Source organism: Triturus cristatus, chromosome 11, assembly GCF_964204655.1.
Source record: "Triturus cristatus chromosome 11, aTriCri1.1, whole genome shotgun sequence".
NCBI lineage: Eukaryota > Metazoa > Chordata > Amphibia > Caudata > Salamandridae > Triturus > Triturus cristatus.
This window is the reverse complement of record NC_140594.1, coordinates 854,369,847-854,383,922: the sequence shown is the minus strand read 5'-3', so window position 1 is coordinate 854,383,922 and position 14,076 is coordinate 854,369,847. Positions and strand designations below refer to the sequence as shown.

The 14,076-nt window shown below is 39.7% G+C and overlaps 1 protein-coding gene across 2 annotated transcripts in view; it reads left to right on the top strand.

Annotated features, from left to right (window-relative positions):
• The window catches only part of LOC146785536 (unconventional myosin-VIIb-like), a 961,158-nt gene that overhangs the window by 471,592 nt on the left and 475,490 nt on the right, over positions 1-14,076 (top strand). For both annotated transcript variants that reach the window (XM_085634664.1, XM_085634663.1), the window contains exon 20: positions 9,973-10,057. In XM_085634664.1, coding sequence (XP_085490790.1) covers positions 9,973-10,057 — 85 coding nt within the window. The remainder of the gene's footprint in view (positions 1-9,972; positions 10,058-14,076) is intronic.

The window sequence follows — 14,076 nt, the reverse complement described above, 5'->3', positions numbered from 1 at the left end:
CAAGGAAGCATGTGGAGCATGTGGAAGGATACAAAGAGTACTCTCTTCAGAGCCCACCATATAAAGGTTGCAGAAGGGATTATGTATGTCCTTACAAGCCCAGGCATCATTAAAAATAACATGAGTGATGCAGGTTCCAGTCATATTCATGAACACCATAAAGCATATAATGGAGGCCTTTCAAAGGCTAGTTCCACATCTGCAACATCATTACTCTTCACTGTGCCACCATCATGTCCACCTCAGCAGCATCTTCTGGCGCTACCTAGCCACAGCTACCCATACATCAGAGGCCATCTTCACATGACTTACCAATTCCACATCTGGCATCACAACCATCCTCTCGGACAGCTATACATATGGGTGACAATAACTTGCCGGACAGTGATCAAAACACATACCCGGACAATGATGCATTAGGTGCCCAATATAGAAGAATTTGCACAGATAAATATCAAGGAGGCCTAAAGGAATAATAGCAAATACCGCATATGAGCCAATGTTGAGTAATCGATTTGACCTCCTAGCCGAATGCTCAAATAGTTGGGAGGACAATATGACCGATGTGTTTAGTGAATTGGACAAGGACTTAGGGTACTCGCACAGCCTACGGACACTGTCTTGTAATATTGGGGGCTATAAGAGACAGCTAGCACAAGCCACTTTTAGAGAAATGCTGGGTAATTATGACATCTTGTGTCTGCAGGAGTCTTGGTTGTGTGAGGTACCCGATCCAATAGATGGTTTTGTTATGGTAACCAACGAGGCAGTACGAATGAACTTAGGCCGACCTTCGGGGGGCTTAATTACACAGGTATCAGTAAAAAGAGCTCATAAAATAACCAAGTTAAATGTGAAATGTAGGTGGTTACTAGCTTGTCAGGTAGAAGTCTACAGTGGGATCTGGGCAAAAAGACAAATTATTGTGATCAACGTATATATTCAGCCAGGAGTAATAGTAGATTATTAAGTACAACTGTACTTGTTAGAGAAAGATTTGGAATCTATTTGTATAACAAAAGCAGCATATTTGATAATGATCTTAGGAGACTTTAACCATAAACTAGATCCGTCCCTTAGTGATAAACTGTTTAAGAAGCTTTTAGCCATTTCACAGATTCCTCAAGCAAATTTTTTTTGAGTAGGTAGCGCCGCACGAGACAAATATTTAGTAGAGTTCCTTGGATCCATAGGATTATTCTGTGCCAATGGGCGGACAAATTCTGGCTGTCCAGCAAAGAAGATCTTTTGTATAGGGAATCAGAATTGCCCAATTGAATATGCTTTTATAAATGCATGGCAGTGAAGGCAGTGACCATTGGCCTTTAAAATTGTTAATTAAGATGGAACAGGAATCGGAAAGAGAAAGGGTGATCCCCATACAGATTGAATATCCTAGACGTATAACCACCCGTATAACCGAGGAAAACCTGCAATTAGTTAATAACTTGTTTATTGATTATACGGTTTGAGAGAGGGTCTATTTTTATATATCATAGCGTGCCCCAGGCCCGTTCTGTCCACACCTGAGGTATGAGACCTTTGTCCTTGCCCTGCCAGCCTAATTTGTAGGCCGTGTTAAATTGACCAGAGTGTCCTGTGTTATTATATAAGAAACACCCTGAGCCATCCTTGTCACTCAGCAAAGCATGAACCCCTACGTAGGCCCTGCCAGCCTGATCTGTAGACCTTTTGTTAAGTTGACCAGAGTTCTGCACCCATTTTTACTGAACAGCAGGCCCTAGGCTTGTCTGATCCAAATCATATCCAGCTCCTCTCTCTGTGAAGCCTCCTGCTCCAAACTAAGAGCCCCCACCCTACTCCTGTGCGAAGTTCACTGTCTCAAAGTTCAACATCCCCCTGTTCTTTCGACATACAGCAGGCTGCATCCTGGGCTGGAACATACTTTTAGGGAAGTTGCCACCGCAGATGTGTCAAGCTGAAGCAGAATCCCTTTACAATACACATTTTTCTGCTTGCCCATCCAATTTACGACTAGCGCCTGGCCTGAGATATGAACTTTCATCTAGCTCACGTACCCCAGTTACTGGAAAAGGCGTCACCATGTACGGTAAAATATTAGAACCATACCATAAGTGACGAGGTAGACGTGGCGTGAGATGACGATACCATAGGCACTTCTAACCGCCTTAAAGAGTATAAGAAGGGAGACCACAGAGACATCTTTGGACAACCCCACCCGTCTGTTAGTAGATGGCAGGCGGGTGTGGGTGGTTCCCAAGAGCTCTTGTTTTTTGTTTTTAAGATACAATTTAACTTGCCAATATATTTGCTGTATATGCTATGTATGTTATTTTGCTATGCTATTTTGCTATTTAAACTGGTGTTTTCTTATTGAGCATTTCATACTTATATTACATTTGTAAAGTTGCTTTCTTTTAGGTTTTAGGTAGGTACGTGAGTATTCTCAGTATTTTAGATCAAGTGTGTTTTGCATTCTGGGAACATTTTCCTTGATGTAACTTATGTTTTTCATAATGCATTTATAAATGTGTCTTTGAGGTTGTCTGAAGTGTCTCTCTCCAAACAAGATCAATGCCTTCTGATTCATGCGTGGTCACTATATTTGTATTTTGTATTTTTATGCCTTTGTCTTGCAGTTTTTGAAGTTGCACCTTCTTAATAAAACTGCCAAATCTTTCAGCCTCAGTTTCCATGGCTCATATATCTGTTTCCTTCATTTTTAGAGCGAGCATTCCCAGACACCCCGGCTCAAATTAAGGTGCCCCTTTTGTCCCAAACTCGCTCCCTCGATCGCTCCATGAAGGCTCCAAGAGCTCTGTGCTCAGCCCCCTGCCCTCTTGACCCTTAATAAATCTTCCCTCCAACAGATTGTTGGTAATTTACAGTAAAAAGAAAACTTTTTAACATGTTTTGAGCAGACGATCAGGCAGGTGGTTAATTGCCTAAAAATAAAAATAAAAGTAGGGCCCACCCGTAAGGTAAAAGAAAGTATAAATGATTGGTTTAACAACCAGTGCAGTAATCTGAAACTTAAGGTATGGAAATGGGAAAGACAGCTAAGGAAAAAAACAGACAAGGGGACAATGGAGAGCCTCCGAGTGGCGAAACTGGAATACAAAAATAAAACGAGAGAAAGGAAATTAGAATATAAGTCCAAAAATTGGCAAATAATGTTAGAAGTGATAAACACAAATAATATAAGGTCCTTCTGGCAATTGGTAAAAGAGGGAAATGTACAAGGGGAATTGCGGTGCCTCATGGGCGAAGATGATTTGGTTATTCATTTGAGTAATTTATATAAGGGCAAAGATTTGAAGAAGACCCTGAAATTAAGACCCGAGGAGTTAGAACAATTAAAGCTGCACTTTCAAAATATAAAAAAAAGATTCAATCTTTAAAGCTAACTAAAGCTGCAGGACCAGGCAATCTACCTGCAATTATTTAAAAAATAGTACTGATTGGTGGGCAAGATTTTCCCAGATAGTTGGAAGGGGGCCATTGTTAGGCCAATTTATAAAAAGGAAGATGCTACGTTGCCCCAGAATTATCGCCTCATAAGCTTACTAGATGTGGGGGAGAAGGTCTTTTCTAAAATATTGTTAGGGGTAGTGAAGTCCTGGGCAGAACAGCATAACCTGATACCAATAGAACAAGGGGAGGGGGTTCAAAGAGGGGCACTCGACTATTGATCACTGCCTTAGTTTATGGGCATTGGCAAAAAAGGCAATAGAAGTGCGCGGCAGCCTGTTTTGCTGTTTTGTTCATTTCCGAGCCGCATTTAATTTGGTAGATCGTAGTACACTGTGGAGTATGCTGGCAAAGCTCGGAATCAACAAATCAGTTCTTTCACTAGTTCAGGAAATGCATTCAAAGAATTGGGCTAGGGTAATCTTGGGTCATCTTGGACAATCTTGGAACATTATCTAAGAGAATTCAAATAATGAATGGCTTGAGGCAGGGCTGTGTTTTAACCCCTTTGTTATTTTCTCTGTTTTTATCCGACCTGCCAATTACACTGAGCAAAGCAGAAAGTCTAAGCCCTAAAATGGGGGGAACCCATATATCATGTCTGCTATATGCAGATGATTTAGTGATAACAGACATGACAGAGTTAGGCTTACAAAAAAAGCTGGATACCTTTTACAAATATTGTAAAAAGAAAAGCCTCACGGTTAATTTAGAAAAGACCAAAATAATGGTACTGGAGAAAAGAAAGAGTTCCTTCTAATGGAAACTGGGGGATGTTAGAATTGAAGAAGTGGATAAGTATAAATATTTGGGCATGTGGTTCGATAGGAAGTTAAATTGGAAGGACCACATACAGTCATTAAAAGTGACGGCCCTTTCTGCAGTATGGGGCCTTATACTATTTAAACAGAAGTATGGAGGCCCCTCGCTACGACCAATACTATCAGCTTTTAATGCATTGGTGCAACCACAATTTCAGTATGGTGTGGAGGTTTTATTCATGGGGGGCAAATTGGATTGGAACTTAGAGGAGGGGAAATGGGTGAAGCAGCTTCTTGCTCTCCCTTCGACAACTATGTTATAGGCTGTGCGAGCAGAATGTCACCTTACAGCCTGGAACTATCGGGGAATGCAAGCGACATTTAAGTTTCGGAAAAGAGTGAATGGAGAAGGCCCTCCCAAAATAGCATACCTTTGTAAGAAAGAAATAGAGACTAGTGATCTTAACTGGGCGGTCCAAGCAAGGAATAAACTTGACAAGTTATGCGCTAAACTTACTCTAGAGCGAGACCAATGGAAATCAGGGCAGCAGATCCCTAAGCAGGAGTCACGGGCCATTATTAATATGAAGGCACGAGAAGAAGATTTATATTACTTGGAGAGCAAATTGTCTGCCCGGTTTCTGATAAATGGGTGGGCCAACGATCATATCTTCCACTATATAGAAGCTATGCCAAACCCAAAGCTCAGAAATGTAATATTGAAATTTAGAGTTGGCCTGCACCCATGTAACATCAATTGGAAGATAAAATCCTTCATGTCGAATGACCAAGGTCTATGCTCCTGTGGCCTACAAGTAAAATGTAGTAGTCAACATATCTTGATGGATTGTTTGTGGTTTTTAGAAGAACGGAAAAAATTTAAAACCTATTTTAATTGTTTATAAAACTTTCAGTAGGGACCGAGCACTTAGCATATTGATAAATATGAGATTTTTAAAGGTGGCATGTGCAATAGGAAGATTTTTAATTGCAATACAGGAGTCATTGAAGGAAATGGTAATATAGTTTGAAATGAACACGTGGTAGAAATTTGATCTTACCCATGATCTGTGGATTATTCTTGATTCTGTATAAATGTATAGCTAATGTATAAGCGACCCCTTGCTGCTTTGGTGATGAATTAAGAGTTTTGTTTAGGTGGGTTTCCCATTGTATCCTTAATTAGGTTTTTACTGTCTATTTTATTGTTTTATGGTCAAACTGTTAGGACAAATCATATTTTAATTGTTGTAATGTGCTACTTTTTATGGCTAGATATGCCAAATAAAAATATAACAACAACAACAACATACCAGGACAAGTCTGAAGATGAGTTTGTAGATCAAGAGCAGAAAGATAATGATCAACAAGATGAGGAAGAATGGAGGGGCTTCATCCTCCCAAAAGAGGAAAGCAAACACCCCATCATCCAGACTCTCCACCAAATGACATTGCCCTGTTCCATGCACTGCTAGGAAGAGCGGCTATGACGGTGGACCTCCCAACATCTTTTGTGGAACAGCAGTTCATTTTGTATGACTTGGGTAGCTTTCTTCCACTGCAGTGCTCAGAAAGCAAGGCTCACTCTGGTCCACTTTATTCTGCCTGAAAGTATGTGTGCAGAAACCTGTCATGCTCTTTGACAGACATTCACTTTTTGACAACCATGAAAAATATGCTGCACAGCATAAATGCAGAGACTGCTATAGCTCTCTTGCTAGGAGCCCTATAGAAGTCCTCTTGCCATGTCTTTTTTGGTTCCAAATGTTCGTAGGTCTAAATTTGGGCCTACAGTCATAACAGCAGACAAGGATGCAAATACTGCCCTTCAAGCAGTCCAGCTATGACCAAAGCTATTCCACAGGCAAAATCAAAGTTCATTACATTTACCACTGGTCATCAGGGAAGAAGAGGGCTCTTCACAATTGCTCCTCCCATGATAGGACTAAACAAGCCTGACCTGTCCATAAACCCCCTCTCCGAAAACCCAAATACAGGACATAGGGGGAGAATCTCCTTCTTCACTCCAGATGAGGCATGATTACCACCTATTGCTGAGTACCACAGATAATGGAGTCAGGGCACTTGGAAAGACCGCACAGTCTCACATCCAGGAAGGTATACCATCTGCTACTACGAGAACTTGAGTAGGAAATTCTACTTGTTCTTAAAGGAGCAAGTGCAAAAGTGGCAATTTGTGTTTGAAGACATATCTTTGACCTTAAGGAACTCAATAAGTTTCTGAACAAGCAGTCATTTCAGATGGTCACTCTGCAAGAAGTACTTCTGTTTCTACATGAAGAGTAATTCCTCATTTCCTTGGATCTACAGGATGACTATGTCAATTCAAAAGGTGTTTAGCTTTTGCATAAGATCCAGGTGTGGGTCAATGATAATGAAATTTGAACCCCCTACCATGCGGGTTTTAGAGAAAAAACTGGGACAATTGACCTGGTATTTTGCCTTTTTTTATTGATTTGATAGACCATGATCATTGGCCAGGGTAGTCTATATGTCGCTTTTAGTGATCTAAAGACAGCATTTGATCTTGTCCCTAGAAAGAAACTGTGGCAAACACTCAAAGATATTGGTCTGCCAAATGAAATTCTAATCCCAGTCCTTTGTCTCCATGAAGACAACTATGCCAGGGTACGGTTGGGCACCCAGGAGCAACTCACCAACCCAATACATGTTAGCAGTGGAGTACATCACGAGTGCGTATTGGCACCCATGCTTTTCTCTCTTTATATGAATAACGTTGTCCAGTTTCTATCTTTGGAACCAGCGGATGCTCAATCTCTAGGAGGGGAGAAAGTAGTGACCCTCCTTTTTGCAGATGACATCTTATTGGTGTCAAAAACTCCAGGGGAGCTCGAGTTACTCTTTAATCAAGTCAAAGACTTCTGTGACACGAGGTGCATAGTGATAAATATGTCAAAAATGAAATTCTTGGCATTGAACCCGCACAAGACCTATAGGGGTAGGCCCACCCTTGGAGGAGTACCGCTTGAGAGGGTCAGCACCTTTGACTATCTAGGCCTAAAATTATCTGAGAATATGTCATGTTAACCCCACATGCCTAAGATGGCTTTGAAGCACAAGCAGTTAGTCGGGCCCTGGGGAAAGAACAATGATCCTCAAACCGGTAGCTGCTGCTTTGTAGTTTACGATCTTAAAGCAGTGAGGTCTGCCCTATATGGGTTCGAACTGTGGGGATTTGACAGACTGGAAGAGCTCACTAGATCTGAGCACAAATTTCTAAGAAGTCTAGTGATGTGGCTCCAAAGCACCCCTCTTCATCTCCTCATCTCCTAGTGTTGGACATGGGAAGGCATTTTATTGCTGACAAAGCTAAGCTCTGCCCTCTGCTGTTCTGGTTGAGGATCAGGTCCACAGCCAAATTACTCCCATATGCAAATGCACTGGCTGAAGTCAGCCGATTGCCTAACCGACTGGCTTTATTAAATTTATCCAATGTGAGGAGACTTTTATTTGATATTGGGCTAGGAGACAGCTGGGAAGAAAATGACCTCTCTTTGCTCCCCCGAAAGAGCCAATTCAAAGCAAAGCACTGGGACTGAGTAGTACAATCTGATTTATGCAATGCGTCTAGGAGGAAGTTAACTTTAGAATTGATGGCCAACAAACTGGATGGATCCTTGGAGGCCTATTTGGACTTTATACAAACACCAAGGGACAGGAAACTGTACATGCAGTTTAGGTTTGGCACTCTTCCCCTGAATGACTTTATATGTGGATGGAACAGCAACCCATTGCTATCACAGTGCTGTCCTGGCTGCAAAGCCCCCTCAGAATCCATCGCCCATGTAATAATTGCTTGCCCAATTTATGCAATCCCAAAAACTAACTGGTTATGCCCCATTTGTAAACAGATGGGAACTGGCAATGACTCAGAAGCTCTGCGAATACTAAGATCAGACACCAGACCATTGTTCACATGTGCGGTTGCCAAATTCCTTGGCTATATGTGGGACATCAGGAAAAGTGCTCAGAGGGCGAGAGAAAGTTTATTTAATGTTACATTTTTAATCATAATCTTGCATCCACTGGATATTTGAATAAGGCTGAGGCACATGTGCCCACTCGGTAACTTATTAAACCCATATATTCTTTTAGTAACTGTACTTGAATGCTCTCAAAACTTTCTAGATAGCTAATCTCCTTTCCTAATTTTTCCATCTGTCTTATAGGGCTTTTTCTCTGATTTTAAACTGTTTAGACTAATTTGTATTCTAGGTTTGAACTGCAAAATAAGTTATTGTAATATAATGATCAATTTTGCATGGTTACTTTTGAAGTTGGATTTTTATGGCATGTATGCCGAAATAAAGTATTTAAATTTAAATGTTATTTGAAATGTCCAAGCTAAATGGGGTTTAGCAAATTGTCAAAGTCTATGTAATCAATACCATTTTCCTTGAATCTATGAAATGTTTTTTCTCACTGATCACTTTCATTAGACTCACTTTAATTTTACCCTACCTTACAGCCTCCACTTTTTCCTGTTTTTCCCCACAGCTAATCAAGGCGAAAGTTTTTTCTATTTCATTTCTGCTTCTAGGTAGCCTATGCTCCATACCCATTGTTTCTTGCTCCCCCTCCATTTTCCTTTCTACTCTCTGATTTTTATTTTTCAAATTTTCCTGCACTTTCCCACCCAAACCCCATATCAGTTTGCTTTCTTCTCCCTGCCCTGACCTCCTATGTGCTTCTTTTTTATCCTTATTGATTTGACATGTATGACACCTGTGCCAATCATGGCACACCTTTTATATACTGTACTTACTTTAAGGGGCTTTGCTTGAGCTTTCATTCAGTCACTGCCTTCTTTTGAGAACTTTCAGCTAATGGCTTGCAACATTGTCATTCATACCTTGGGTTGACCTACAGCAGGCTATTAGTTTCACCGTTTGTCCGTTTCCCTGTTTGGGTGTGCCCTTTCCCCTCAATTGTAATCCATGATGGACTATTTTACATCTGAAAACAGTCAGCAAGTTGTCCATTGCCACTGAGGAGCAAAAACATTTTTGTCTGTGCTTATTCCACAGTGCTGCTGGGCAAACAAGTATTGGCAAAACCAATACGTTTACTGTTTGTACAACATCCACATGCCACACAAATATCAAGCTTATTATCTTTGCCAAAGCTTGGTTTATCTGGGGTTCCCTCTGAACCCCCAATGAGCTAATTAACTGCAGCCCATTCTCCTTTGTCCCTCATCGCCTCTCCCCACCCTCCATTCTTTTCTTTCTCTTTGCTCCTCCATTCACCCATCTCCTCTCTTGTTCCGGTATCGGGAGTTGCATAGGCTATTCAAATTGCATTGCATTTTCCCTTACACTGCAGCCCCACCCATTCCAACTCACTTCACTTTGTCAGTGCTGCTGTTCTCCCTCAATGCTCCTTCATTACTGCTGCATTCCTGTTTAGGATCACAATAGACAAAGTAGAGAGTCTACCATGACCATGAACTTTCTCCATACTTATTGTTTATAAACATACATTTTATTGACAAAATGTTTGCAGAACCTTCTTGTTCCTTCTGTTTTGGGAATGTTGGGAATCTTTTGTTAATTATTTTCTCCTCACAGCAATTTTCTCATTTTTTGCATTTTCAAATTAGGTTTTCCCATAATTTGTTTTTCGATTATTCCGTTTGTCATGTTTTGTTTTATCATAAGTTATCTTTCTGCTAAACTACATACTTATTAATAACTAACATCACTGCCACTTTCAGGAGGCGATTTCTGAGGCAAAAACAGGCAGCAGTTAAAATCCAGGCAACATGGCGAGGCTATCACTGCTGGAAGAACTACCGTGTGGTAAGAGCTGAGCTCTCTGTGTGAAAGGCTGACAGTGTCTTGATGAATTGTGTTGGAAGGAGAAGAACTTATATCCATGGCTTCCCTAGTTGAGTTCCATGGTGTCCAGTGCTTAAATGGATTTGCTGAAATATTTGTGTAACAGAGTGACACCAAAAAAAGTGTGCGTCCAATATCACTTTGAAAGTAGGAGATATTTATTACCTATATAGAACACCCTAGCCATCAAGAGCTTATCTTTAACTGCCATACAGTCAATCCCCAACATTATGATGACATAACTGCGTTCTATAAATCAATTCTCAATTTAGAGAACAGTGCAGGAGAGATAAAAAATAAAATATACAACTAAGGAATCTGTATAATGTGAAAGTAAGAAAGCAATCAACTTTCAAGTGACTGAGACGGAATTTGAACTTAGTCTTAGTCCTCAAGATACACAGGACGTTTGCATGATCTGGAACTTTTCCTATCTATTACTTTACCATTAGCTGCACTACTTATACAAACATTCTGTACACACTTGTCACAATCTACCTTTCTATTTGTTACAGCTCCAGAGTTATTGGAATCGAGTACTACAATGAAACTTTTGTTTCAGATTCTGCCATCAGCTGTTTTGACGGCATGTATAAATGTCTTACACACTTTCAGAGCGCTTGTAAATTTAGTCCACCATCCACATCCCACTGGTGCTCTTATCTTAACCCAATCACCTATTTTGACATATGATCTTTTACCCTTTCGTTTTGTCAAAATATAGCTTTCTTTTAAACTGTAAATCCATTTCTTTCTCTCTCCACTCACCTGAAATATACCTCTAAAAAGTTCAAAGGGTGTATTTCCTGTGGAGGAATGCAAGGACATATGATATGCAGGGATTCTTTGCAGTGAACCTTTTTTCCAAACCAAATTAATTGCTCTGGCTAATTCAGTACTCTCTTTCAAAGTTTTATTAAATTTTTCCACAACCCCATTAGTTTCAGAGTGATAAATGGAACACATTTTGTGCTGTATACCACAAAGTCTAATGCCTTCTTCAATTTCAGAAGAACAGAACTGTAGTCCATTGACTGGTAAAATAGATTTGAGAAAAATCTCCCTTTTAAATATTTTGTCTGAAATTGTTATCACACCTGTAGAAGAAATATGTGCACTTGCTACTTCTACCCATTTGGTACAAAGATCCGTTAATATAATTAAACAAGGTGTTTGATATTCCTCTTCCAAAGTTCCAACAATATCAATAGAAACCTTATTGCTAAGATGACTAGACAATTTCCTACATACTATGGGAATCTGCCTAGTAACTAAGATTCAGCTACTATTATTACATTCCAAGTACTCCCTGATAGCTTGTTCAACCTCCACGTCTACCTTGGGCCACCAAAAACTAGTTCACAACTTTACTTTGTCTTTACTATACCCATATGACATTCATAACCTAATGCCACCCGTATACTTCTCTGACCCTCTTGAAGCACTAGTCTTGATCCTCTTAATATGATGCCTCTTTCAACAAACATTTCATTTTTCACCATGAACCAGGATTTGTCTAACAGATCATTTGTACCAGATTGTACTGCAATTAACACTTTCAATCAAATTGTATTTTTTTCCATCTCGGTTTTCTAATCCCCCTCAGTTACAGCACCCATGGCAACTTCACACAAACATATTTCCTCTTCTTGAAATTAATCTTGTAACTCATTTTTATCAGACTCTGCTACCAAAAATGACGAGCAATCTGCTGACCCATTTTTAACTCCAGGTATGTATTCCACACAGTATTCAAACTCTTGAAGAGCTACTTCCCATCGCTTTTTCTTGATGAAATAAAGTACAGTCCCTTCTTCATGAATATCACCTTCAATGGTTTATGTTCATACAAACTTCAAAGGTAGTACCCCACACTAAATTCTTGAACTTCCTTAATGCCCAGAAAATACCCGGGACCGCCCTCTCAATTATAGAGTAATTTAGCTCTGATTCCTTCAAACATCGGTAAGCACATGCTATCATATGTTCTATTCCTTGTCTTTTTTGCAATAAAATTGCACCTAGGCTTTTAGAACTAGCAACAGTGACAATTATAGTTTCATCATTTGGTACAAATGCCTGTAAACTCAGTGCATTCTTCAGCTATTCCTTTAATGTATCAAATTCTTTTAACATTCATCACTCCATTGAAACTCTACCTATTTGCCCAATAAAGGTCTTAAACTAACTGATTTGCCTGCATAACTCATTATGGATTTATTATAGTAATTTACCATGCAGAAAAATGACACCAACTCCTCTTTTGAGCATGGTTCTTTCCTATCAACAATAGAATCCATAAAGTCCTTTTTAAGTGAGACACCCTGGAAACATGATGACCCAAATAGTGTATCTTCCATACTCCAAACCTATACTTCTCTTTTTTTTACCGTTAATCCTGTTTCCATCAACTTGTTTAAAACCTGACAAACATTTATGTAACGTTCATCCATTGTATTTCCCAAAATCAACAGGCTATCTTAAAACACTCTCCCCCTTGTAATCCATTGAGAACTTTAGACATGACATGCTGGAATACACAGGCAGCAGAGCCAAGGTCAAAAGGCATTCTTTTACATGTGTACGCCCCTTTGGTGTGATAAAGGCAGTTAGGTCTTCAGAATTCATGTCCAACTCAACTTCATGGTAGGTGATGTAGGACAAAGCGCTGTGAAATACTTTGCCCCAGCTAATGTTGTAAAAATTTTATTAATATCGGGAATTAGAATTCTATCTACAATAACCTCCTGATTAAGTGTTCTCAGGTCTATTCATACACAAATTTCACCAGTACCCAGTTGAGAGAACCACTTGGTTGCTTTTTCAGGTTCTATTATGCCAATGTCATTGAGTTTCTGCAATTCTTTACACCCACAATCTTGTATACTAACAGGTACATGCCTCACTTTTGTAGCAACAAGTCCTGCTCCTTTCTTCAGTCTTACCCTATGTTTGTGGCATTTGAGACACCCCAGTTCTTCACAAAATAAGTGTTGAAACTATGTCAGAAAAAGCAGCCACATTTTGATCAACTGCTGGAATCTGTACTTGTGGATTAGCATTGGGGTTCAAAGTAACGCCTAACAATCTCTAGTGTGACCACCCAATTAATGTTGTCACCATTTTTTGACACATAGACCTTTCTGACTACATATCGGTTACATAACTTTAAGGGTGCAACCATACCCACCAGGACGAACATCCATTGTGCTCAATTTCTTTCTATGTTTAAAGAATTGTTCATAGGTAGACTTAAAAAGTTATTGTCATAGTTGAGCATAAGTCATATCTAATGAGCACCTCAGTACTGTCAATCCTCACTATATTACTCAGATGTTCTGTTCCTGGACTCTTGGCTTGAAACATAAAATCATGCTTAACTTCTTTCACTTCCTTCCATTGCTCTTTCTTTACTTTCATTTTCCAGCATTTGAAAACATGTCCTTACTTACAACAGCCATTTTATTGCACACTCAAAGCAGTACACTCTTGGGCATTTGCTTTATAACCACTAATGAAAACAATTACCACAAAATTTGTTCTTGCTATCATTTGTATCAAGTTTGTGTTTTATTTTGCAGATAAATTCATCTACTGTCGTTAATTGAGGTGTTGGTTTGTTCTTATCACCAATCAGTTGACACACGATCATATGCTCAGCTCTTTTTGCTATCAAAGTCCCTTCCTCAATTGGAGGTTGGTCTTTTAACCACAGTTCCTCTCAAATTTGATCACTTCTGCATTTCAAAACAAACTGCTCCCTTATGATTTCTTCTACTGCTGCTTCAAACTTTCAAGTAGACTGAGACTAGTAATATCGTCCTCAACAGTCTCTTCTTTTCCTTGGTCCCTTAAACCAAAATGATTCAGCTCCTTAGTAGTGTTGACATGTGGAAGATAATGTTGGTTGGGTATGGCCAGACACACCTCATACCCATTCAGTGTGCTCTGTTCTTCAACAGTTAATTCAGGGAGTATTT